Below are 27,822 nucleotides of genomic sequence, written 5' to 3' on the forward strand. Positions count from 1 at the left end.
TGACCTGACAGGCAATACTGATTTATCGAGAAGACACCCTTGCGTTGTCATGGTAACGCAAGGTAATGGTGGGTGGCGATCTTGCTGGAGACGAGGGAGGGGTGTACTTTATCATGTGAGTTATATTGCTGTTATAGGTTTCCCATTAGGAAGAAAGATGGCCCATCGTATTGACCCACAACTTCCATGAAAGTCTGCCTCAATCACGGCGGCTGCAGAGGCCACCTCCTTCCTCCCCCTCCTGCACAATACTTAAAAAATGTGAAACACTGCAGCGGTCTTCTGTTTATCTCTTGCATGCATAATGCCGATATGTGAATGAATGAATGTGCTTGTTGTTGTTTTGATAGGATTGTGTGTGAGATGGCAGCAGCCCCCAGTGGAAGTGCGCCAGGCCCAGTTATGCTGTGTGTCGGCCAGTGCAGACCCGAGCTACGTGCACAGTCCTCCCAGATCTACTCCTTTGTGGTGAGACTGACAAAGATGAAAACTTTTGGTCATGCTTTAAAGTCAAGTTCCTTTGCAAACTATGTATGAGGTTTTAATAAGTTTAGTTATTTGTTTATAAGCATTTTAAGCCCTTCTAATGCATTTACACGCATTTATGGTTATTGACAATAGTTTAATTAGCAGCTTATTTATGCCCTTAAAAAAGTTGTACTTTTTTTTTTCCAATCAAATTTGCCTTTTGTCAATGCCTTATTATCATTATGCTATCTGCAAATGCAAATACCTTTATTAGACCATAAACATAATATACTATACATAATAACTAGTGCTTACAATGCCTATTATTACTAAGAAACCTTATTTTAAAGCATTTTTTATTTGTGAATTTCTGTAAATGATATGGGCTCGAAATTACTATATTGCCAACAGTGGTCCACATAACTGTCTCACAGTATTGAACCTACAGAGTAAAATCAGTAAACAAGTTCCCAGAGGGTTCTGCATTTTTACACAACCCCAATTTGGACATGCAATTAACCTTGACTGTACTTTTCATTCCATTGTTAATTTGAAATACGAAATTAAGTCATAACCCGTTTGTCACCTTTTGCTGGTTTTGACAGACCCCTTCGATGTTGGCACTGACCCCAGGCAGAGGCCCTGAGTCAGGGGGCACTAAAGTCACCATTGTAGGGGAATACCTCGGGGCTGGAAGCAACGTGAATGTGTACTTTGGCAACCAGACTTGTGAATTGTACAGGTGAGGTTTGCAGAGCTGTCACATTCTGAACATTACAAAAAAAAAAGAGTTTATTATGATTATACATACACATTTCTTACTTTGGACTGAGTTAGTATGTTACTACAAACGCAAATACCAAGTGTTGCTTTGTATTTACAGTAAAATACAAACCGGAAAAAAATACTAATTAACTTATTCTAAGATGTTTTTTTCAACTCTTGATAATTTTTTTATCTGCAGCTATGGAAAAAAAATTGCTAAACATTATTTTCGGTTTTAATTCCCATTTTACATTTGAAAGTGGCCCATAATTATAGAGGTCCACTTCAACTGCATTGTGCTCAAATGAAACGTCTTGTATGACTTGACAGGTCTGAAACCCTTAGCCGTCTTTGTGACTGTATTTGAAGTTTAAAATATCCCACTCTCACAGTCGGGGGATGAAACGATGGAGCCATTAGCCCGAGCTCGCACTAATTACACTGTTTCATCGTTAATGCGAGTCTAACGAGGTGGGGATGGGACAGTCGTGATGAATCCCTTCCCCTTGTGCTAATGCAGGGGGGGCTCATAACTGTGTGAAGCCACGGGTTAACCGCTGCGGCTGTAACCGTGGTGATCACAATCAAAGGGAACAATGAATCTCCCTGTCTTCTCCAGGAGGACCATGTCAGAGATAGTGTGTTTCTCTGCGCCTTCGCTGACGGGGGCGGGGCCAGTGCAGGTCTCTCTGACCGTGGACCGAGCTAAAGTGCCTGAGAGTCTGGCATTCGAGTACATCGAGGATCCAACAGTCCAGCGCATTGAGCCACTCTGGAGTATTACCAGGTAACGTAAAAGTACAACGCTGTTTCAATGCTAAAATACCACTATTGCCATCTACGATCACCAGAAATACTACTACTGTACCTGTAAATTGCTTTGTTTGTTATTTGACCTCACAGTATTTACTATATTGGCTTATCGTTCAATAAATAAGAGATAGAATAATATTTTTGGGGGCTCAATATTTATCATGTGTACATTTTCTTTGCATTTGTAGGGATATTTTTGTAAAAATGTTTGTACTTCAATAAGATTTGACCTGTAGAGGGTCAAATAAGTAACTTGTTTTAAACAAAACTGTACACTAAGTAAAGGGTTTATCGCGATTATCCTGCTTTAGTAGTTTTAATATTATAATTTATGGTGACATTTTCTGTAACAATATACTGCACTTGAAAATGTGTTATCATGACAGGTCTAGTTATTAAAAATGCTATATAAATTAAAGGGGTTCAGTCTGTAATTAAAGCTGCCATAAGTGCAAAATAAAGCCCCAGACTTAAAAAGTATTGTAAAAAAGAATATATGTCTTTGATTGAGTATTGATTGAGTAGTAGCTGTAACAGAATAAATGTCTTTATATTTGTCGGATAGCGTAGTACTCTAAGGAACCAAAATATATGTATTTCCATGTATATTTCACACTTCTTCACAGCTGAATATGTGCAAAATAAAACTATTTTGCATACGCTGTACCCCTTCCAATGTAAAACTATTAATATGAAAAAGACCGTCTGCCTAAATATGGCAGTGTGCCTAGTACAGATTAACATTCTGCCCGCCAATGGCCAATCTGTGAGTGAGGCAGCAATCAGGGACACAGTGACAATCATGTAAATATTGTTAAATAAGAATATGTCATCAGTAATTCCAGAGAGGTGACCAATTATATTAGTTTTATCTTCACTGCGTTAAGTCAGATGGAATTATATTTTAAGCACTAGTAGTATATTGTAATAGGAAATAATATTTATATTCTGCTACATTCAGTTTAACCTGGAGAGAAAGATGCAGATGAGGGGTTTGAAATAAAAATGAAAAAGTGGGATGTTTATTTGACTTATTGAAGGGGCTGAAAAGAGATAGAGATACTTATTTTACTGTAATGTAGAGGTGGTAGATGTTAGGGAAAAAGTGTTGTCCTAACGAGTCCTAGATTTGTAAGGAGAGGCAGGAGACTCTGGATGTTTGAGATGGTAGAAGTTTATTTAGCATCAGTCCGTGACCCGGCAACTTGAATATTCCAAAGATTGCACTAGTATTGGTTATTCAAGCCTGACTTACGCTTCCACACACAGAGTAGTAGCTCAGAAGGCCAGCTTGTCTCTGAGACACAATGAGAAGAGCATTAAACTACTTCTCTGAGATGAATTGACCAAGGAAACTGGTAATGTTAGAGAAGGACAAACAAACAGTGCAGGGACGCCTGTCATAGATAGAGCTAACCACATAGAAATGTTAATAATGTTAGAAAGGGAAGTGTCCTTGTTAAGACGATGTACCAGGTCTACAACAGTAGATATATGACGATGGAACTATTCATTGTGAAAAAATCTACAGAGTGACATTGGGTTTACATTGAGAGATTTTTTTTTTAACGAAAATGGGTTTACAGGGAAACGTTACCCAAAACTCTATTTTGGCATCCCGATCAAAAAAGCCAGAAGACCCATGCCATATTTTTTTAATGGCGCAGCCGTGGCGATGAGAGAAACATCCAATGTTATCATAATGGGAAAATCGCTAATACAATTATATTTTTTCCAAATTACATGAAATTTTGCTCAACATTTTATTTTGGCATCCCGGTCAAAAAGCCGTAGCAATGACAGAAACCTCCCGTGTTATCGCAATGGGAAAATCACCAAATCTCTGAAAATCCCACATTTTTACATTTCATCATCATTCAGAAGAGGGGCATCAAAAGTGTCAAATTGTCTGTGCAGCAATGTGCTATGGTCTTTGTGCGACGGAGCTGCAAATTTGACTGTCCCTAATGGAAAAATTGCAAAATATCTGAAATTTTTCCATTTTTACGTTTCACACTTTAACAAACTCCTCCATGGACGATAGCCCGATCAAGCTCAAATTTGGGGAATATCAACTTCAGGAGTGGTGCATCAAAAGTGATACATTTTGTTATCTAAGTGTTACGGCAATGTCGCAAAATGTACTGACATTTGTGTTAATTTGCACTGGTAATGCACAGCATTGGCCATGTCCAGTGTGTCCGTCTGTTTAGTTCTGAGATAACACACACAACTTTATCAAGACAAAAGTGCGGGTGGTTGGATGCAGTTTGCTGCTTTAATTTTCCTTGAATCTCAACCAAGACATTTAGAAGTATGTTTATCACATTCATTTCTGTCCATATTTCCCACCTCTACTGCCATGGCAGACGACCAAAGAAACTACTATTGACCATGAACAAACACAGAAAAATCTATTTTTCTTAATTTCTTCACATGTTTGCACTGCGTACCTTTGAATTGGCTCTGGTGGGATTATCAGCAGTGTGTCTATACAGGTTAAACTTCAGAGAAAGACCGCTGGCCTTCAGTCTAGTAACAGGAGAAGCTTTGTGGTGTGCCAATCAAGAGCCCTCATCATGAATGTGTAGCCTCTATGCAGCCTTCCAATCTTAGGTGGTCTTTGAAGTGGAAGAAGAGAAGGAATAGCACTGGGATGTCTTGACTAAATTGACCAGTTTCTCTCCTAGCCTCTGCACTTGTGCCTTACATTTCTAGCTGCATTTCCAACCGCCATTTTCCCAACATGTGCCACAGGTTATATGAAGATTAGCGAGTGGTGTTTATTTTAATCAGATCTAGCAGATATGTAAACAAGCAGCACCTGTACTTGTGCCTTGCCAGCCTCACAGTCATAGATGAATATAAAATAGCAGCCAGCTGGTTTGCTGTTTGATCTGGCTCTTCCTGCTCTATAACAAAGAATGAGCAAGCACTCCTGCCAGCTATACCTCTTCAAACATGGAAACCAAGGAAATGTTGAGTTTGCAAATTAAAGATTGATTTCTCTCCAGCTTAGACATGTGATATCCTCTTCTGCAGTTGTTTTGTTCAGAGTGTTTGTGGTTTAAATGATGCATACATTTACTGAGAGCTGATTTATTTTTCTTACAGCGGGCACACCACGCTGACCGTCACAGGGACAAACCTAGATGTGGTCCAAGAGCCTCGTGTCAGAGTCAAATATGCCGGCCATGAATCCGTCAATGTAAGTTATAATCCAAGGTTATTTACCTATATTTTTACAATATCATGTAAAACGGCAACAATGTTTCTGCTTTACTTGTAACTACCGTAAATGCAGATAGTACATGCAAATGGTGTAGCTGTAAGGCTGTATATTGTGTTTCTATAGCTCTGCCAAGCAGCTTTATGACTTTACATGTATTTTTGTGTCAGCAGAATTTAGTAAAAAAGATTACAGCATTGAATTTCAGATATAGCGCCGAGCCAATTAATTTTAGGAGCAATTCCATAAAAATAGATGGAGTCTGGATTTTGTTTCACACGACAAATCAATGCTTAAGTAACCTGAGTTTTTCCTCACGTCTCATTAAAATTAATTATTCTACTTCTTCTACTTGTTCCTGTTAATTCCTTCTTTGCCTGGCAGCAATTATAGCCATATCAAAAGTTACTGGCGACAAAAGTATTCTTATACTGTGTCTAAAGGAAAATTTAAACTAAAAAGTTAACTAAAACTGAATATTTTAAGGTGGTAAACATCATTTAGTGGCTTGTTTTAGTTTCCAAACTAACATTTTCATCTGAGCACCATCTTGGTGTGCCATTGAAACAAGAGTAGGCCATTGATTTACAAAAAATACATGAAGTACTACTTGGTTTTGGAGTGTGATTTATGTGGCTGGCTCTGCTGGCAGAGCTCTGCAGGCAGGTGGCTTCAAAGTGATTGATGGTTTCATAGCACTGAGACCCAATGGCAAAAGTCAACTCACCTTTAGCCTTACCTTTTCCAATTTGGACCAGTCAGAGTGTAGCCTGAGGGTCCACTGCAGCAGCACACAAGCCTTCATATTTTGGGTATGGGAGTTTCAAGCAGAGCTTTACTACAAAAAATGTTAGGCTGTACATGACCTTTTGGTATTTAATAGTGAGGGAAAGGGTAGTTCACTGGCACGCTTACTTTACTAAACATGAACTCAATTCAGATTACTTTTCACCACCTCATAGATCTATACAAATAATAATGATGTGAAATAGGCTCAAATTTACAAATGTTCTCTTTGTTTCATGCTTCTTCTTTTGTGTCACCTTTTTCTAAGTTAAGAAAATTACTTTGCAATCATTTAGTGAAACACTTAAAATATATATATTATTGCCTCAACTATTTGGAAAAGTACTTCATAGGGGATTCCTCCTCACAACAGCTACATCATCAATACTTCATTATTGCATTGCAGACATAGGTATCAGAAGAATTCACTGAGGCAATTAGGTTCAGTGCTAATGATGCCAGCACAGAATCTGAGCCAGTCAATTAAAGCAGCATGGATTTCAGTATCACCGGCAGCAGGAACATCTTCAGGGATTAAATCTGAACTTTCAAACAAATCAGCAGTTTAAAAAGGGTCACAAAAAAATTAATGAGAGCACGCTCAATAGCTAACATATCTTCCTAACTCATAATTTTGTTTGGCGTCTCAGACTGAGACAATTCACAAACTAGAACAGAAGGTGAAGAAGGTTGTCTGGTGTATTTTAAGAAATCAGGTTAATTTAACAGACAACACAAAGGGTTTATAGTTTCAAGGACAACTTCAATGGGTATTAAATGGGTTTACAGAAATGATGTTGTATGCATTAATACATAAATGAGGCCTAATATTAGAACTATAGAAATACAGCAGTGAACAAATCACTCGGAGGGTCTGTGCCCGAGGCCAGAGAACAGCAGTATTCTCTAATAAGGGTTGGGATTGAACTACCAATTGTTGTGTTACCAGAAACATCACTATCATAGCTTCTTATTCCCTACATACAGTATACAATAAGCCTCTCTCAAACTGGGGTGGGCTGCATCTGGTGGTACACAGGGCCCTCTGCAGTTCAAGTATTTGTTATTTGAGACAAGCTTTTGATGGTTTTGTCCTCTTTTGGCTTAGCGGTTATCATTATTTAGAAAAAAACATATCCAATATCCTCTAATTTTAAAGCTTTTTTAGTCTCATTTAGACAATTTTAAACCATTCCAGTAGGCATAGGCACTGACATAGTTAATCGAAATAGTATACATGTAATATTTTTGTTGTTTTCATGCTTGTTTTTGTAGGTATGTGAGGTGCTGAATCGGACCACCATCAGCTGTTTTGCCCCGTCCCTGAAGGCGGAGTACACCATGAACCAGGAGACTATCAAACATGTGGAAGAGTTTGGCTTTGTGTTTAACAACGTCCAGGCTCTGCTCACCTACAACAACACCAGCTTTGTGTACTACCCCAACCCTTACCTAGAGCCCCTCAGCCTGACAGGGGTCCTGGAGCAGAAACCTGGAGCTCCTATCATTCTCAAAGTATGTCATCTTCTGTTACTGTCGTGTGAGGTCACATTAGAAGTGTCATTTTCATAATACATCAAATTAATCCAATCTCAACCATTGTGGAATATCATTTTAGCTGCTAAATTAATTTTGCAATGTAAGTCAAAATTTTAGAAAAGAAAGATCTATAAAAACGCAAAGCTAGGGTTCTTTATTAATTATTTGTTTTGGTTGTGACCCGTAAGCAAGAGCTGAAAGCAGCGTTCTAATTGACTGCACTTTGACGGTCCACCGCAAATTCACTTCATTGTCTGAAAAAAAGCTGTTCTAAAGCTGAGCACGTGCCTGTAAATTAATGCATGCGAATATTAACTATGTGACAAAGGGTTTATTAGCAGGTACCCCAGCTTTAAGTAAGTTAGAGCTATGCTATAATGCTATAAAGTGCAAGAACTAATCTTGATTTATTATTATTGCATCAAGCATGAGTGTATACAATATCTTCAAAGATGTTTCAATGGCATTGTTATTTGGTAATACGGACCAACTGTCCTTGGCCCAATTTGGAACAATTGTTAAGCCACGTAATATTCTCTAATTGCTTTGTGTATTGACATTGTTTCTGTGTTGCATAGGGCCGTAACCTTGTGCCATCTGCAGCGGGAGGGGCCAGGCTGAACTACACGGTGCTGATTGGAGACACACCATGTACTCTGACAGTCTCTGACACACAGCTGCTCTGTGAACCTCCAAATCTCACCGGACAACACAAAATCCTGGTCAGTTCGGATGCCTGGCACTGTCGCTGGATGTGTGTTGATTGTCTGTCCGTGTCAATGTGGGTCATTGCTCCTCTGTACAGCACTGTGTTTGTGGGTCAACGTCAGGCTTGGGTTAACCGCTGTCCCTTTGTCATTGTTCGTTCCTTATGGTCCACTAGATTCTCAATCGTCCCACAGAGCTATTGATGGCCATCCTTGCATACAAAAGGCTGTAGGCAACAAAATAAGAGTGTTATTGTAATCATCCATTACATTGACTATAGTCATTTTTTGAAAAATAATGACGCCACCAACTACAAGTTTTGGCCATTTATGACATCATAATGCATTCCTAACTCAGAAGAGGAGATGCAAATGTTATTAATGCATGCACACTTTGATTCATCTTACATCATTGACTTTGTCTTTGATGTAGTAACCATACTTATTCTACGTCTGTATGACAATAGGAACACTGGGGACACTTGCATAAAATGTACAAATCAGACAACTAGAATGGTCACAATACTCAGTAGATCTGATTTGATGTGTGTTTACAAGCTAAATCAGATCCTCAAAAGCATCTGGTGACATGTCAGTTAAACAATACATTTTTTGTCTGTTGTATTTGGGAGACAAAGTACAATGTATTTTAATTCCATTATATTTATTTTTGTAACGCCCAAAATCACAAAAGTAGTTGCCTCAAGGGGCTACAGTGAAAAACAATGTTCATAGGGACTTTTTTTTAGCATTTTGGCCTTTTTTGCATAGTTTTCTGCTGGTGTAAACAATCAGAAACAAACATTACTCACATCAGATTTAACCGATACTTCAATAATCTGACGTCTTCAGAAATCAAATCTAAATGGTGCTGATTTGTAGATGTCGTTAGTTGAATGCTTTCCTCTGACTGCATAGGTACAAGTCGGTGGCCTCCACATCTCCCCTGGTGAAGTGCACATCCGCTCGGACAGCCTGCTTACAATGCCCGCTATCTTCAGCATTGCGGCCGGAGGTGGACTTCTCCTCATCATCGTGATCATGGTGCTGCTGGCCTACAGGCGCAAGTCCCACGAGAACGACCTGACACTGAAGAGGCTGCAGATGCAAATGGACAACCTGGAGTCACGCGTCGCCCTCGAGTGCAAGGAAGGTCAGCAAAAACGTCAAGCCATCATTGTGGCATGTTTGTAATAATAAACAGAACTAATATACCGGTACACACATAGTACGTTCAAAATACATGCATAGGACAAAACAGGTAAATCATAAACACACAAATGTAGGATTTTATAAATAAATCACAAAATCAAACTGTGTGCTAATGAGAGATGTGCAATACTGACAAAAATTAATACCTTTTTTTTTTTTTGTAGTATCACGGTAACAATGTTATGTTATGTGACGATATCATGTCACTCCAAGAGAATTGTGTTAAAACATAATTATCAGACAAATATGAACTATTTGTCAAATCAATCACAAAAGTGTGAAATATCCCTTATTTGAAAGTTTGCAAGAAAAAAAATTACATTTATAGTTTTAATCAGCTCTTCTTGTAGCATTTTCTAACTATAAATGATATACTCAATATAAAAAAGGAGCATATTTTCAACAGCATTTGCGATATTATCTTGACATATTTCCCACCTTTTTGAACAGACATGTTATCCCTTCTGTATTAACAGTTGTATACGTTTCTCTTGTATGCAGCCTTTGCAGAGCTCCAGACAGACATCAATGAGCTGACCAGTGACCTCGACAGAGCGGGCATTCCGTACTTGGACTACCGCACTTACTCCATGAGAGTCCTCTTCCCCGGTATTGATGATCACCCTGTGCTTCGAGAGCTAGAGGTGAGTCAAGTACTGTATCTTCTCTTTGATTCATGTTCCACTGTTTCTTTGAAGTTTTTGACCTTATGTCTGGAGTATACTTCAAACTCGTTGATTTATTGCATTGGCAAAGTGTCGAGTGTCGAGGGGAGAGAGGGTTGTGTGAGTGATGCCCGTCTACTCACCACTAAGAACACTGTGTGCACTTGAATGATTCAGTATCGCAGAATTAAATCAAATGGTTTAACAGACTTCTACTAACAAAAATCTTTGCCATGTGTAAGTATAAGTAAGGTCGTTGTCAGAATTTTAAAAAAGTATTATTGCCTTTGTAAATGAACTCAGAATGAATTCAGATTTTGCTTTGTCATTTTATTTGTCATTGTTAGTTTAAAAAAAGAAAAAAGGTTTAGCTACTCCTTGGTCAAGCAGCAAATGAGGCAAATTACAGAATAAGAATGATTGCTCTGAAGGTGCAACATAAAACAATGACAAATAATAGTAAAAATAGGAAATATTATCAAATAAAGCATGCGGAAAATACATGTAACAATGAAATAGACTTTAATACAAAATATGTACAGCAAAATGAGAACAACAGTGCAAAACCAATTATTGTACTATTGATTTTAAAATTCATCCCTGAACTATATACACTGCATATAGTAATTATATATTTTCAACATATTGTATGTAATTTCCTTTCCAAAACACTTTTCTCGATCAGTCATTTCCTGATGACTTCCTTGACATTCTAATTGCACTTGGAGCAATTTGCAAACTTCTCAATCAAAATGAGTTTAAACCACGCTGTGTCATTTAACAATGATTGCAAAAAGCCTTAGGAGGTGATTATATTCCTCACTCATTTTTAAATAAATTTGTAAGTGACTGGAGCAATTTGTCAATCTGTAATTTATTCCCAAAGGGACAAGAGCCTTTAATAGTTACAGTGTTTATAGTGTCTCAGAAAACACAGATTTAACAGTTAACAGGACATTCAAACCGCTCCACTGACATGTAGGAGTTTTATTATAAACGCTTGAAATAGAAAACATGTGATTCTGCGAATAGATGCAGATGTTTTATCCTGGTTTATAGTTAAGACATTCTCAGAAATGACTCAGCCCATCCACGTGAAACAAAAAGAGTTCAACCTTTCGTCTATGTTGGCAATATTCAATCACAAAAGCGTAATTTTTCTCAGTTTGAAGATGCAAGAATATGAATTGTTTGTGAACCCAATCCTTGACATAAAAATAAACCTCAAACTACATGCAAGTACTATTTACTTTTCAGTCCAATTCAAAAATGTAGTGGAGTAGAAAATACTGATTCTTACTCTCAGATGTAGCAAGTACAGCAAAAGTACAAAGTATCCACTGTAAAATGTACTAAAATTTACCGATACCTAAAAATGTGGCTTAAGTATTTTGCATTTCATGACTTTGTCCCACCATTGATAAGTAAACTAATGCTTGGAGTGGTTTGTGCAGGTGCCAGGGAGTGGACAGGTGGGCGTGGAGAAGGCTCTCAAGCAGTTTGCTCAGCTGGTGAATAACAAAGTGTTCTTGTTGACCTTCATTCGGACGCTGGAGCTGCAGCGCTCCTTCTCCATGCGCGACAGAGGCTACGTGGCGTCGCTCATCATGACCGCTCTGCAGGGGCGACTCGAGTACGCCACCGACATCCTAAAACATCTGCTCTCCGACCTAATCGAGCGCAACCTGGAGAGCAAGAACCACCCCAAACTACTTCTGCGCAGGTAAAGCCAACGCTCGAATTGCCGGACCTTTGAAAAGAGTGATAAACAGTAGAACAAGGGTTATGTTATAGCAAAGGAATTCATGAATGAACCGTTTTTTAAATATTGCCAATCCCACCACACAAGTTTCATTATAACCTAAATTGAAACAGGAATATATTCATAGTGTTTGAGTTACTGTCAGTAGTTGTGTCTGCTATGCAAATATCGATACTAATTAACATTATAAGTCAAGGCATTTATTCAAGGTCCCTTTCTTCAATGTTTTGTGTCATACACTGGCAAATCTTTCCCCAAAGTACTTAGGTGTCATATCGATTGTGGTATCGCCCATCACTAGCCAGGAGTCCAAAGGAGGTAAAGTCCTTATATAGATGTGAAAAGAAGAATTATGCGAAAGAATATTATGAAGAGGAAGCTTTAGCTCTTTAGACTGTTCCAAACGTCTGTGGCTTGATCCCAGCACCAATAGGGCGTTTTGGGCAATACACGGTTACAATCAAATCTGAATCGAGGTTCAGATTCAGTCATTTCTAATTGTCCATGATGTTCTTGGGTCTTTTTAATAGTCTGTAAAAGTGTGGGGTTTGGAGCAGAGTTCAGACATTGGAAGAAGAATGTTGTTTGTTTGTTTGTTTGTTTGTTTGTTTGTTTGTTTGTTTTTTTCTATTTCAAATAACAATCTGAACAATTTTGTTAATGTTCAGTCAATTAATATTGAACCATTTTGTTGATGTAGATGAAAACATTCGTATTATTTTTTGTGTCATGTCGCCCAAACCTACACCTTACCCAGTTAGCCTCGAGTGTCTTTCTACACTGGAATAGATGAGAATGTAAAGCTGTTTGAGCGCTCAAACCAGAACTATTTACCAGTCTCTGAAGCAATGAATGAGGCTAAGGTTAAATTGATCCAACCAAAATGTCATAACTTCACGTCCACAGCTTACACCATTTGATAATCATAATGTATTTATGACTGATTTCTTTCATACAAAACAGATCAGTGGAGTAAATCCCGGACATGCCCTACAGTGATGCGGATGTTAATTTGGGTTAGCCAACACTTTATATCCTCATTTCCTCTATAAATACCACTCGGGGGACGAATTAAAGTCCCCCATGTCCCAAAGCTGACAATTTGTGATCAGTGCTGCTGCTTATGTTTTGGCAAATATAATTCTCGTGTGCGCCGTTCTTTCCAGTCCAGTTAGCACTCATTCTGATGGTGGAATAACTAGGCCAGCGGAGGGAAGCCTGGCCCTTCCTCTGCTTTTCAGCTTTGTTTTGTGCAGCGGTGTGAAACAACTGCAATGAGCCGAACAAGCAGACAGGCGGACAGGTGAAAGACAGCGGTGATAGAGTAGGAGGGCCCAGCAGAGGAAGAGAAGTTAATATGGAAGAGTGAATGCTGCACCGTTGTTGTCAGTCTGGCTTCTGTTCACTGTGCCACTCATGAAAAATTCAACCGTGGCTCAGGTTTCTTGCTTCACCATCACCTATCGCCTTTCTTCCTCTTCCTACTGCTACCTCTACTTGACTACCAATTGTTTTCCCATCGACGAGACTTTCCCCACTGAATCTTTCATGAGCTTTTCACCTTTCTTGGGCAGAAGGATTTTTCACGGTGGTATAAGCTTTAAATATCATTTATACCTGGTTTGAACCTGTCACAATTATCACGGCCAGCACAATTGCTATTAACAATAACATCACGGTTATTATTTTTTTTTACATTTCTGACTCTTTCAAATGTCAGTTATAAAACATGAATCATTTCTTATGAATAACTGACCAAACTGATGTTGGTGGTATAAAGGGTGGAAACAATTATTGTCTTTTTATTACAACAAACTCTATTATTGTTATACCATTATATGTTCCATCCCTAATCCTGGGTTAGCTTGGGTTTAGTCCTTATTTAGTCTTTGTTTGACCTTGGTTTTAGGGTACTACTATGAATTAAATATTTATAATAATTCGCTAAATTTTAAAAAACAATCCGGAAATTGTCTGTGCTTTGGAACCTTGTTGGAACCTTGTTGGAACCTTGTTTTAGTCTCTTTTAAATGTGTAAATGTTTTTATGATTTGTGTGCTGTCCCAGGCCACGCTTGAAAAAGAGGTTTCAATCTCAATGGGTTCTTACCGGGTCAAATAAAGGTTAATGAATAAATAATTACAATTGAATTCAAAGATACTTTCAAATGTCCTGGTCAAGACCTGGTGTAGTATTGATTTAGATTTGGTCTTGTTCTAAGTATTAAGCTGAGTTAGTCCTGAATTGGTAATGCTTTTCCTTGCACAGTCCAGAGTATCGTTTTGTCCTGGTATTGAACAATTAAGTGCTACGTATCTGCCAATGCTTTGGATAATCATTCACCTTTTGACCTTTACATTTTTGTCATGCTATTGAGAGAATCCCTTTAAAGTTTTGCTGCTGAAGTGTTTTTTCCTCGCAGTCATTGACAGTTTTGCGTTTAGCCTGATGTCAAGTAGTTCAGCGGAGCATGAGTAAGTGAAAGAGCTTGAAGTGGCCATCTACCATCCACGCTTAATTATGTCATGACCCAAATGTGCTCTAAGTGTGCATTCTCTGAGGCTGTCGCCGTCACAATTCTAACGCACAATGAAAATCATCAATAATGGCTTCTTTAAACGTGACTTGGTTCCAGTTACCTCCTGTTGTGTTTTCAGCCTCCCGTTCTGTCATGCTCTTGTGGGTCTTAAATTATACAAGAATAATCAGTGCGTTCATGCTCTCGGTTGGACGCTGTCTCTTGCTAACAAATGTTTCTTTCTTGTCTGGCAGAACCGAGTCAGTGGCAGAGAAGATGCTGACAAATTGGTTCGCCTTCTTGCTCCACAAGTTTCTCAAGGTAAAATCAAATCCCTGTTGGTCCGTATCTGTACAGGTGTCAGCCAGATAGACGAGAGTAATGCTTTAAATTACTGTCGCAGATTTGCAAATAAACTGCGTTACACACACACCGTTGTAGATTATTGCAGCTTGTCTTGATAAATATAAACCTAGACACTGATTGGCAGCAAATGTCACACGCTAGAATTATGGCTGCGAATGAAACGCTTGTTAGTTTTAATGGACAAATTTGGCATGGAACTAGACCACTTGATAGACGTGGAATATGGATTTCAAAATATTTGGAGTTAAATTAAATGATTTAGTTCATTTTAAATGTCATAAACCTGTTCAAATGAAATATTACCCCTCCTGATAACAATTGTAACGCTGGTTTATTTTTAATTACAAAAACATAGAAATGATGGCCAGGTTTTGTTTTAATTTGGTGTTTTGCTTATCAAGATGTTCATCCAATCAGAACGCAGAATGAGCCTCACATTAATCTCTCCGTTGCGTTGCCAAAATCCAGCGTGTTTAAATGTCTGTCCTCTTTCTGATCTGAACGGTCACGACAAAGCAGAACATGCATCAAAATGACAAAGAACAAAAAAGAGACAAAAAAACAGTAAGAGACATCAATTTAGCTTCATCTGGGTCAAATTTAAAATGTAAAATCGAATCAAACACTGTACACAATATAAAAGAATGTATCTCGTGAGGCACTCAGAATATCACGGTACAATTACATAATAGTTGAAGTTGATAAGCAGATAATAATGATGTGCTTAAGTCCTGGCGCGACCGCTGAGCTTTGATTTCCCATAGCTCATTTCAAACAAGAGAAAAGTACCCATCAAACTAGCCCCTCATTTCCCTCTCTGAAATTTACTGCTCTATTTCCCTCCTTTGAAATTGACCAATACCCCATCTACCGCTATTTACTTGTATTGTATTCCCCATTTTTCCCGGGTATAACGCAGGAGTGTGCTGGAGAGCCCCTCTTCATGCTGTTCTGTGCCATCAAGCAACAAATGGAGAAGGGACCCATTGACTCCATCACGGGAGAGGCGCGCTACTCCCTGAGCGAAGACAAACTCATCCGACAACAGATCGAATACAAGACGCTGGTGAGTCATCGCGGAGCACAAAGCGAAAACAGCAATTGAATATGCTCCTTTTGTTATAGCTGGAGATAATAACCAGGATTAATGAGGCTCTTTGACGAGATTAAGTTGTTGTGCTCAGTGTTCACAAAGTGGCAGTGAAGAGTCTCACAGCGCTGTGCAAAACTCTTAGACAAGTGTTCAAGAAATTCAATATACAAAGAAAGTCAAGTTAATGAACAAAAACTTTCTCCTTTTATCAGAGCTGATGCATTTTGTGTTTGTAGTGGCCGGACCTAATCCAGGGTTAAGGCTCGACAGTGTGTAACAAAACTGTAATAGATCTTCCTGGAAGGTAGAATTTCATTGATGTATTGATTTTCTCTTTGACAAATCAGCTGAAAGCGCATATATTGTTTTCAAAATGTGATCTAATTCTATTGGTTTATGACAATGGCAATACAAAATCATTACACCCAAATATTGCTGCAAGATAAGTCGCAATTGCAAAGGTCACAATTAGCGGAGCACAAAGACAAAACAAAATATCCCATCTCTTTATGAGAAAGAATTGCTAACCCGATTGTTTAGACCTTTTCAAACATGCAAACACTCCCAAATGTGTGCGTTTCTTCTTGTATTTGTCCTATTAACATCCATGATTTTTTTTAAACTGTGCTTTGTGAAGTGAACTACGCTGTGATTAAAAAACACTAATCGCAAATACAATGCAATCATAATACTTCTCCTTAAAGAAAGACATAATATTTTTTTTCATAATTGTGCAGCGAAAATGACCCAAAACACATGCAAATGATTCGTATTTTTATCTTTGGGGTTATTTGTAGATTTGCAAAGAAAGTTAATTTTGCTTCCCCTTGCCCATAACAATTGCCGTTTGAAACAAAACTATTTTCACTCCTGCTTCAAACTTTTGCTCCGTATAGTTACTTTTCCATTACAAGGAAGTCAGCTGGGTCCCTCTGAATACGTTTCCCTCTAGCTTTAGCTCCAGAGCAGTGGCAGCCAGCGACAGGATGACACCTCTCTGATCACATGTCACCGCACCGCAGAGCCTGTGTCTCATTACTTGTTTAATACCTGCCAGAGCCACACAGCCACATCCTGGAGGTGTGAAATTACATTTGAGGCTAAGATCCTCTCCACCAGGACAGTTTGGTGAAGAGCAGGTAATGAAAAGGACCTTCCTAGTAAGCAACACCTCTGCTCTGTCTCCTCTGCTTCCGCCTCCGCTGCTCTCTCTCTCTCTCGCTCCCTCAGACACTGAGCTGTGTGAATCCAGACAATGAGAACAGCCCCGAGATCCCTGTCAAGGTGCTCAACTGTGACACCATCACGCAAGTGAAGGAGAAGATCTTGGATGCAGTCTACAAGAACATGCCATATTCACAGAGGCCGAGGGCTGCAGACATGGATCTGGGTAAGAACGCACTGAGCAAAAACAACATAAATATAATATATATTGCCTTTTCCTACAAAAAAATACCTGCCCATATATAAATTAATATAAATATAAAATCAAATTTCCCTCAAAGATTAGTGTAAAAGCAGGGCTGTTTGACAAGAATGAGGCCACTGTGCACTGTCTGCATCTAATGATAAAGTATCATTCCATCATCCCAGAAGTAAAGCATAATCAGCGTTCTGATTGGCCGCGCTTGGGGCGATATGTCCGAGTTTCACTTTGCCTTCTGGGAAAAGCTGTTCTAAAGTATGCATGGGACTATTGACGAGATGGGTTTGTGAGAGGGATGAGTTAAACAGATTTAAATACCTACTTCAAGTTTCACAGTGTGAAAATCCAGTGTGAAAATCCAATGCTCCAATTTAGTTTGTCAAAAGGAAATGTGTTTGAAAAATGTAATCATAAATGATGATGATGTTATGTTATTTATGAAAGATGGAGTCCCACCCCTTTTGGGGCAAATGCTTTTTTGTTCTTGTATTTGTGGTTTAACTGCTTCGACAGCCAACAAGGATGATATTTATGTTCCGGTTTAACTTACCCAAGATAAATAAATACAAATAAATAAATATACACAAAGCAAATGGAATTTTTTTTTTTTTTACAAATTATATGAAGAAAAAGTAAATGCTCTTGCCATTATTTTAACGAGTGTATTTACTGTCATTATTAGTGGATGACATGAATAGAGGACTTACTGTCTCCTCTTTGGAAGTCATCCTCCCTGTGTACCTGTTTACACTGGTAATCCGGGCACTCCTCTCACACGGTGACGCTAAACCTGGGTGACAGTACACCTACACTTACTCCCACCACGTGTCACCCCTGCGCCAAAAAGAGTCGTGCTGACGACACATGAAAAGGACGTGTACCTCGTGGGCACCGTGGATACAGCTCCGAGGTCTGAGCTGTGCAAAGGGTGTTCACAGGTAGGAGGTTGTGAGACAAAGTTGAGTAGCTTTGAGCAGCTCGCATCTGCACAATAACAAACACAATGTCAGTGGATGGTTGTTTACAGAATTTTAATCAGCGCTGTTGTCAGTTAGAAAGGTGGAACAAGTCCTCTCTGACATGCCACTGGCATTTTCTCCAAACTGATACTGTACAGACGTCAGACTGCACCAATCAAGCTTAACAATATGACCATGACAGGTTAAGTGGGTGAGATTATCTCCTCATTATGCGGATTAGTGGGTGGGACATATTACACAGCTTGAAAACATTTAGTTCTCAAATTGTTTGGTAAATATTATTTGTGAAATAGAGGTGGGTGGCGGTTTAAAAAGTCTACGATGTGAATAGTTGTTTTGAAGGTACAGTATTTTCTCATTTCATATTGTGAGGAAATACAATCTATATGAGTATATTAGATTAGTCTTTTAGAAGTTGGCAATATATTGATTTAGATCATATTGTGAATGTAGGAAAATTTTAATATCAAGTATACCGTATTTTCCGGACTATAAGTCAAAAAAATGCATAATAGAGAAGAAAAAAACGAAATTCGGTTGCAAGTGTGAAAATATCAAATAATCTCACATATAAATCACTCCGAAGTATAAGTATATAAGTATAAATCGCAACCCGGTCAAAACTATGAAAAAAGGTGCGACTTATAGTCCGGAAAATACAGTGTCCTTTATAGTAAAACATAAAAAGCTACAATTATTCACATTTCACGTTTGTCTAATAACTAAACCTCAACTAATCTGTTTAAATACATGTTTTAACACATTTCTGATTGACATAATCACTTCTAATCGTTATCGTGACACTTTTTTCACATTTAACCCTGATATTTTGGCACTTTTTGCTGTACTTTCTGTGTGTGAAATTGAAAGTTCAGCCAAGACACTTACAGATCAATCAATCAATGCACCTTTGTCAGTGCATTGCTCTGCTGTTCAAAGTTGTACCCAAATGACCCGTAGACGCACAGCAACACAGCAACAGGAACTGAATCTTGTCACATTGATCTTCCAGAGTGGCGTCAGGGCAGGACGGCGCGAGTGGTCCTTCAAGACGAGGACATCACAACAAAGATCGAGAGTGACTGGAAGAGACTGAACACGCTGCTGCATTATCAGGTACAGAGGCGCACACGGACAGAGCCAGGAGAGGCATCTGGGAGATATTTGATTTCACCAAGTTATTTTAGGATTGACCGATTTCCAGTAAGACGACTTCTGTGGTGACTCTTCTATGTAACCAGCTATTGACGAGATTTTGTTACAACCCAAATAGAAAAGATCTCATGGTACAATAAAGCACAAGAACAAATGAACGGATAATCTTTTTTGTTTTATACAGTTTGTTTTGAGTGTAAAAATACATTTATTTATAACATTTTTCAACTGCAACTATACATACACCCTGAAGGACAAAACATTGCTAATTCATATTCATATCACTCATGGATAACATTCTAAGCTTCATGCTCTCTGGCTTATTTAGTCAACCGATTCTCTGAACTTCAAAGGTCATGACCTCGTATGAATCATTTCCTTTTAGTCTTTGTCTCGTCGTCGCTATCGTCAGAATTATTTTCACTCTCATTGCCATCCTTTTTGTCCGTTTCGTTTTGATTGATTGTGATATGCATTGAATTAGAAAGCGGTAAAGAAAATGGCTTTTCTTTTCTTAAGCAGAGGAAAAGACATTGTTGTTTACAGAGAGTGCATAGTCATCTGTCATTTGAGCTCGAGCATTAGCTTCCCAAAATGTCACTGCTGTGAAGTCACATTAGAGGCATTTCTCTTACAAATAGGTTTAATTTCTCTTAAAGCATTTCTCTCTAGAGCAACGTTTTCTCATTTAAGCTTGGTGCTGCTGAAACCATCTGTGTTGTGCCAGGTCTGTGATTACCAAAGTCTTTGTAAACTCCTAACTTTTCCTGATTACTTCTGACCTGACATCTGCCGTCTCATTACCAAAAAGTAGACGCACCACATTTTTACTTTTGTCTTGCAGGTGTCGGATCGCTGTGTAGTGGCCCTGGTGCCCAAACAGATGTCTTCTTTCAATATTCCGTCCTCAGCCAGCTTTCCACGCAGCATCAGCAGATATGGTCAGTGCAGAGGCTTTCACTGGAAACCATCTGTTGCCGTCGGTGATCGAGCCACTCGTATTCACACACACGGATATAGCACTTTCAAGACAGTGATGTTAAAAGATTCAATTAAGATCTTTCTGGTTCAAAATAAGTTGCTCACATAAGTTCACTTGAGGCTAATGTCACTATATTCTTTCTTTTGAATAGATGGCTCGAATAGCTGTTGCCACGCTATCCGCATCTCTAAGAAAATCCAATCCAATCTAACTTTATTTCTGTTGACCAGAGGGAAGTACACGGCAAAAATAATAAAACACAGCAATGAAATAATACAAGCATTCTGTACACTAGAAAAGAGAGAGTTTTAAGAGCTGACTTGGCCTGTCTAAGGTGCAGCGTTCCATCGTTTTGGAAAAGCAGCTGAGGAGGAGCTCTAAGTTTCATTCTCCTGTTTGAGACCAACAACAAGGAATTAACTGGCGACCTGAGTGAGCGTGCCGGAGCATAGGGCGGACAAACTGTGTGGAGCGAGGCTGTGGAGAGCATTCAAAAATAAATAAAAAGATTTAAAATCAATAAGAGACGTTTGGTTGAGACCAACATAAAATGCATTACAATAAAGCTTGGTAGCAGAGTGTAACTCTCAGGTTAGTCCAATCTGACATGTGGAGTGAAGTGGCTCAAGTGCCTCTACTTGATGTATGAGGAAATTGCCCAGGATGGGCTCCACTTGAGGTCCATATTTGCTCTAGCCAAGGAAAATGGACAGGACGATAAATAATTCGGGATCTACAGTGGGTGAATGATTGAAATGCTCACTTCTTGAGGTTTGATCGGTCACCCGCCCCTCCCCCTGCACAGCTGCATGCTCCCTCTTCCACAGCTGGACAATGCCCTGCATCTGTTCCTCTTCACTTCTCTGCCCCGGACCATCAGCTCCCCACTTCGCCTGGACTCACCCATCCCCCCAGCACACAGTCCCCCTGCCAACCACTGACTGTCACAGCGGCACAGGTGAGGAGTGAGCTGAAGAGGATTGAAGTGAGGAAGGCAGCAGGACCTGACGGCATCAGCCCCAGGCTCCTTAAGTCCTGCGCAGATGAACTGTGTGGAGTTATGGAGCATGTCTTCAACATGAGCCTGAAGCTGAGGGTGGTACCACAGGTCTGGAAGACCTCCTGTCTGGTACCTGTGCCTAAGACACCGCGCCCCAAAGACCTCAACAGCTTCAGGCCAGTGGCTCTCACGTCCCACCTGATGAAGACACTGGAGCGGCTGGTCCTGGACCACCTCCGCTCCACCGTGAGCTCAGCCATGGACCCGCTGCAGTTTGCATATCGGCCTGGCATCGGAGTGGAGGACGCCGTCATCTCCCTGCTGCACCGCTCTCTCTCTCACCTGGAAAAGCCTGGCAGCTCTGTGAGGATTCTGTTCTTCGATCTTTCCAGCGCCTTCAACACCATCCAGCCGCTGCTCCTGAGGGACAAACTGGAGACGGCTGGTGTGGAGTATGACCTGGCAGAGTGGATCCTGGACTACCTCACAGACCGACCCCAGTTTGTGAGAGCCCGGAACTGTGTGTCTGACACTCGGACCTGCAGTGTGGGGGCGCCCCAGGGCACTGTTCTCGCGCCCTTACTCTGAACCCTCTACACTGCAGACCTCAGACACGACACGGACAGCTGTGTCCTGCAGAAGTTCTCTGACGACTCTGCCATCATCGGACTCATCACGGACGACGATGATACGGAGTACAGAGGACTGGCGCAGGACTTTGTGGACTGGTGTCAGCGGAACCACCTCCTCATCAACGCGGGGAAGACCAAGGAGATGGTGGTGGATTTCCGCAGACGCCACCCCACTGCCCCCTCACCAGTGAACATGAGAGTGGACTCATACAAGTACCTGGGTGTTCATCTGAACCACAAACTGGACTGGACTCATAACACAGACGCACTGTACAGGAAGAGCCAGAGTCGGCTCTACCTCCTGAGGAGACTCAGGTCTTTTGGAGTGACAGGGCCACTCCTGAAGACCTTCTACGACTCTGTGGTGGCATCAGCTCCTGTACGGTGTGGCCTGCTGGAGCAGCAGCATCACAGAGAGGGAGAGGAAGAGGCTGGACAGAGTCATCAAGAAGTCCAGCTCCGTCCTGGGCTGTGCTCTGGACTCGGTGCTGGAGGTGGGGGACAGGAGTGTCCTGGCTAAATTCACATCTATGCTGGACCATGAGTGTCACCCCCTGCAGGACACTCTCTCCGCTCTGGAGAGCAGCTTCAGTGAGACACTGATCCACCCTCGCTGTGTGAAGGAGAGGTTTCGCATGTCTTTCCTTCCTGCTGCTGTCAGACTTTATAACAAACACTGTTAGTACTGAACACTCGCAATACTGACCTAACCATGTGCAATTCCGTCATATTCATGTGCAATTACTGTTGTGATTCATGTGCAATCTATGTGCCGTCGTGACACATATTTATGTGCAATTACTGTCGTGATCACATGCAATGGTATTTATGTATTTATTTATTTGTCTATGGGAGTGTTTTGTTTATAGGAGATCTTCTACTGAAAGTGTTTTTCAGACTTCCTATAAGTGATCTGTTCTTTTCTTCTGTATCTGCCTCTGTATCTTCTTGCGTTGCACCAATGAAATTTCCCCATGTGGGACAATAAAGGATTATCTTATCTTATCTAATTGTTAGAACGGACTTCAGAAATGGGAACAAACAAACAAAATCCTCTTTCAGAACGTTGCTTTTCCGATTCTTTTTCCCCAGAAATACACTATATCTAAAATCAGACAAATAACTACACTAATTATACCAGGGTTCAGTATGTGACCCTAAACAGCCATATTGAGTTTCACATCCGGTGCAAATCATTTGATCACAAATGAAACTCAACAGACATAATGACTATGGAAGATTGTATAGTCTTAACTGCTTGTATAGATGTTTTGGTTAATAGATAATTCAGGTCACAATATAAGCATAAGAATTAAAAATAATAATAATTGTGTATTAGTTTTAATTCGTTTGTTAAAGTATAATAAGTATTTTCAATTAAATCTATATTCCAAAAAAGTAAACCTAAACATAAAATGCTTCTTCGACCTGGCTGTTTATGTTATAACAAACATCCATATTTCCATTTAGAAAGTTTGATGTCATGAAGCTAGTCACGTACTAGAGGAATCTACTAGACGATGTAAATGAAAGAAAATTACGGATTTCACTTTTTTTTGTCAATGTTGTTGATATCCTTGAGATGAAATTGTGACATCCTTCCTCCCAGTCAGAAACGACCATTTGACTTTGTGTCTAGGCGTGGATGTTGCGTTTCGGTCCACTCCCACCAGTCCAGACAGCCCTCACTCGCGGGTGCCCATGCTGACCCCTGACCTGGAGAGTGGAGTCAAAGTCTGGCATTTAGTGAAGAACCACGATCACGGTGACCAGAAAGAAGGAGAGAGAGGCAGCAAAATGGTGTCGGAAATCTACCTGACAAGGCTACTTGCCACAAAGGTACTTTATTCTTTTTATCGCAAAGTCATGGTATCTCAAATCCACTCCCAAATTATGCAAACTTGAGATAAAAAATAGGCAGAAAGTTTGCCTTAGTTCTTCTTTGTTGAAGAACTAAAGGTGATTTGGGCCTTTAGGTCTTCTGATATAATTGTACGGCAATTTATTATGAACAGACCCCTGTTTTCATCCTAGCTTGACAGCTTCGCCTCCTTCTTCAGAAGTGCTGTCTGATGTTGCAGTGCCGTGTCAGCTGATTTAAACAGATTTAAATCAGCCATCTGCGCTTCGACTTGGTGCGCCCCCCTCGTCCCGATTTACAGTCTGTGGGTGCGTTTCTGGATCTCGATGGTCTCCCTGATCTGACGACGGTACAACAGAGAGCAACAAGTCCTACTGCTCCAAGGGAGAAAAATCATTTTAAATCAGCTGACCAGGCACCACACTGCAACGTCCCATGACACGTTTTAGGAAAGTTGCTGTCATACCTTTACAGCAACTGTCAAGGCATGATCAAAATGGAGGTGATATTGGTGCAACATGGCCTTTGTATGCTAAGAGGATATAAACAGACTCAATTTTATCCATTTACTATTTTCTGAAAATGTAATACAGCTAGCCAATAAAAGACATATTCCACAATTGTTCACTTGTACAATATTACATTTGTCGTGTCTTTTTCATGTTACTGTGACATGGTTAGCCCTCAGTCTCACCACATTATCCTCTTCAGGGCACGCTGCAGAAGTTTGTGGACGATCTGTTCGAGACTCTCTTCAGCACCGTGTGTCGAGGCACCGCTTTGCCGTTAGCCATTAAATACATGTTCGACTTCCTGGACGAGCAGGCTGACAGACATGGCATCCATGACATGGACGTGCGCCACACCTGGAAGAGTAACTGGTGAGCACCCGGACAACATCCCAGCTCACAAAATCCATCCAGTCTGCCTCCCCTGTCTCACATCAGTGCCTTTAAGTGCGATGAGAGGACTGTTTTTCGAAGAGAAAGTCGAGCCTGATGGAGAGAGGCTCACAGTCTATTAAACTGTTACCCTTAAATCCTTTACGCTCAACATATTCCAGTAGAAAACTCAGAGTGACATCTAAGCTGAGTTCTAGATGCCCTTGAGAGTACATTTTTTGATACATTTACAGACTTTGTGTCAAAAGGAACAGCGGGATTGAAGTACCGTCAAATTGCCAAATACTGCACACACCCAGTTCTATGTTAGATGAAAAGAGTAAAAACAGATACTGTCAATTTTTAAAGTAATAATACTAATACAAGTTTGAACAAGGCATTGAATGGGGGCAAAGGCAACTAATATACTCAAAACAGATCAGTATCATAGCCAGTTCAATTTTCCTGACAGGTCTTTATGATAACTACTGGTTTAATTTATTTTCATGATTCCCAAATGGGGCAGCAACATGGAGTTTTTTCCCAGTTAAAACGCAATTAAAGGATTATTATATGAGGATTTATGTATGTGCCAAGTCAGATATTGATTTAATGTAAAATGGCCGTCCTGCATCTCGTGTTTTTGAGTTTGCTTCCAGTCAATGTCCAGAAACATTTGTATTTAGTTCATTATAAAAGAAAGGTTATAAGACAGACAGATTTTGCTCAGTTTCAATTTCTTTGCCTTTACGTTGTTTAAAAAAATTACAATTCATCGACTAAAATGATTGAAAACTATGTGCATATCTCATGGTTTCCCATTTTCTCTCCCTCAACAGCCTTCCCTTGAGATTCTGGGTCAACGTCATCAAGAATCCACAGTTTGTATTTGACATCCATAAAAACAGTATCACAGACGCCTGTTTATCAGTGGTGGCCCAAACGTTCATGGACTCCTGTTCCACTTCTGAGCACCGACTGGGCAAAGATTCACCCTCCACCAAACTATTGTACGCTAAAGACATCCCACATTACAAGAGCTGGGTAGAACGGTAAGTAAGCCTGTTCTTTAAAAGTTTTCAAGACTTATCTTAACACTTATTTAGACCGTTATTATTTTCAGGGTTTTACAAATAACTGTACAATAGCGTTACTTCTAATTTAGATTTACAATGAGAGAGAGAGACTAAGACTGGTAATAACACAAGTCAGTTGAAAAAAGTAAGGGGGAAAAAAGAAAGCTCAAGGCATAAATTGTCCCACGTTCATGTCCCACAGAATGATCATAATAGGCCACCTGGCAACCTCCAACTTCATTTGCAACAACAATGTTCTAGGTTCTGAGTGGGTACACTTGGTTCTTTCAGCCATTTATAAAAAACATTATGTATTTGTTTGTCCTTTGAGGCTCCAGTTTTCCGTCGCTCTCCACATAATGGCTCATGATTCATCTAAAATTGTGAATTGATGTACCAGTATATGGATATTGTGTATGGAACATGAATGACTATAATGAAACACGTGTACTTGTTTTCTGGCTAGTGTATATGCTAGCAGTAAAGAATATCCTTGGACGTCGACACAATGGAAATAGCTCTAGCTAATGAAAGCATGTGAGATATGCCACGTGCTGTAGTGCGAAGGTGTAGCGAGATGGCAGGAGCGGGGTGTGGCATACGTGGCTGTCCCTGTGATTTGTGCGCGTCTGTTCTCAGGTACTACGCTGACATCAGCCGACTGCCTGCCATCAGTGATCAGGATATGAATGCTTATCTGGCTGAACAGGCGCGCCTCCATTCCAGCGAGTTCAACGTGCTCAGTGCGCTTCATGAGATCTTCACCTACGTCAGCAAGTACAGCCAAGAGGTGAGGTCCTGTTTGTACTCCTGTCCCGCGATACACAGAACGAGGTCACCCGCACTGATGCTGTACCAGTGCAGTCACGTAATGTAATAGGTTTGATAGTCTTCAAGGTTCTATTTATGTATACGTGATAAAGAGACCATTCTACAATACAATAAATATATAAAAACATCAAATCAATCATCTATTTTCTTTGATAGGGATAAGTATGTACATTAAATCCACTATACTTTATTCATGTAGAGCTTTTTTGTAACCGTAATTGTCCCTGAATGTACAGAACATAATACACTTGACTAAATAAAAGTAAAAACTGTGCAGTTGTGTTGTTGTGTTGTGCTATACATTTGTACAACACGTTCCTGTGACTAGCTGACGAGTTCAAGGATGAACCGTAAACTTGAAATATCTTGTTTGTGTTGCTGCTGCCGAACTTTGAATTTCCTTTGGGAAGAATAAAGTATCTATCTATCTATCTATATGCTAAGGTGCATTGGGCAGAAGGGGTCCTGTGTTTTGAGCACCTGTACATTACATAAGAAAGGTCTAAATGGCAAAAATATATTAGAACATTTTATCAATTTATACCATTAAAACATAATTATTTGCAGAGCTTTAGAATACCACTGACATTTAAAAACTGCTGACTTGGGGAAAACAATGAACTTTTAGTTACAATGTAATCAGTTGCAGTCAGTAAATCAGATTGCACATTTGCCCACTGTTGGTATTTAAAATCCGTTATGGCTGCTTAATGGATAATGTGCATATTTGTCATTTGGAATGCGTAGCTGACTAATAACATGCCTCTTGCCATTCTTCACTGGCTCACAGTTGCCATACTAATGTAATCATGCATGTGTGTGTGACAGATCACAGAGGCACTGGAGCACGATGAACAAGCCCAGAAGCAGAAGCTGGCATATAAAGTGGAGCAGATCATCTCCGCCATGTCTGCAGAGAGCTGAGAGTGATACACTGCACCCAGAGTCACAGACACCTGCATTCATGTGCACTAGTGAAACCCCGTGTTGGGACTAATTGACATTTCAAGTACAAGAGATGTGTTGGTGCATTGGAGGTCCATGATTAGTTACCAGGCCATGGTCATCATTGGCA

The 27,822-nt window shown here is 40.0% G+C and overlaps 1 protein-coding gene across 1 annotated transcript in view; it reads left to right on the plus strand.

Moving 5' to 3' along the window:
• LOC140365659 (plexin-A2-like) overlaps positions 1-27,822 on the plus strand; it is a 72,836-nt gene extending 45,014 nt beyond the window's left edge. Inside the window, exons 13-31 of the mRNA XM_072452209.1 lie at positions 351-468; positions 1,074-1,210; positions 1,853-2,020; positions 5,161-5,254; positions 7,337-7,576; positions 8,179-8,322; positions 9,226-9,460; positions 10,021-10,163; positions 11,639-11,907; positions 14,719-14,785; positions 15,750-15,896; positions 17,154-17,313; positions 19,342-19,445; positions 20,329-20,425; positions 23,738-23,937; positions 24,671-24,840; positions 25,680-25,892; positions 26,556-26,706; positions 27,576-27,822. Of these exons, the coding sequence (XP_072308310.1) occupies positions 351-468; positions 1,074-1,210; positions 1,853-2,020; positions 5,161-5,254; positions 7,337-7,576; positions 8,179-8,322; positions 9,226-9,460; positions 10,021-10,163; positions 11,639-11,907; positions 14,719-14,785; positions 15,750-15,896; positions 17,154-17,313; positions 19,342-19,445; positions 20,329-20,425; positions 23,738-23,937; positions 24,671-24,840; positions 25,680-25,892; positions 26,556-26,706; positions 27,576-27,671 (2,953 nt within the window). The 3' untranslated portion in view covers positions 27,672-27,822. The remainder of the gene's footprint in view (positions 1-350; positions 469-1,073; positions 1,211-1,852; positions 2,021-5,160; positions 5,255-7,336; positions 7,577-8,178; positions 8,323-9,225; positions 9,461-10,020; positions 10,164-11,638; positions 11,908-14,718; positions 14,786-15,749; positions 15,897-17,153; positions 17,314-19,341; positions 19,446-20,328; positions 20,426-23,737; positions 23,938-24,670; positions 24,841-25,679; positions 25,893-26,555; positions 26,707-27,575) is intronic.

This window comes from Eucyclogobius newberryi, unplaced genomic scaffold (assembly GCF_026437365.1).
Source record: "Eucyclogobius newberryi isolate DKJ021-1_F unplaced genomic scaffold, fEucNew1.0.hap1 SCAF_19, whole genome shotgun sequence".
Lineage (NCBI taxonomy): Eukaryota > Metazoa > Chordata > Actinopteri > Gobiiformes > Gobiidae > Eucyclogobius > Eucyclogobius newberryi.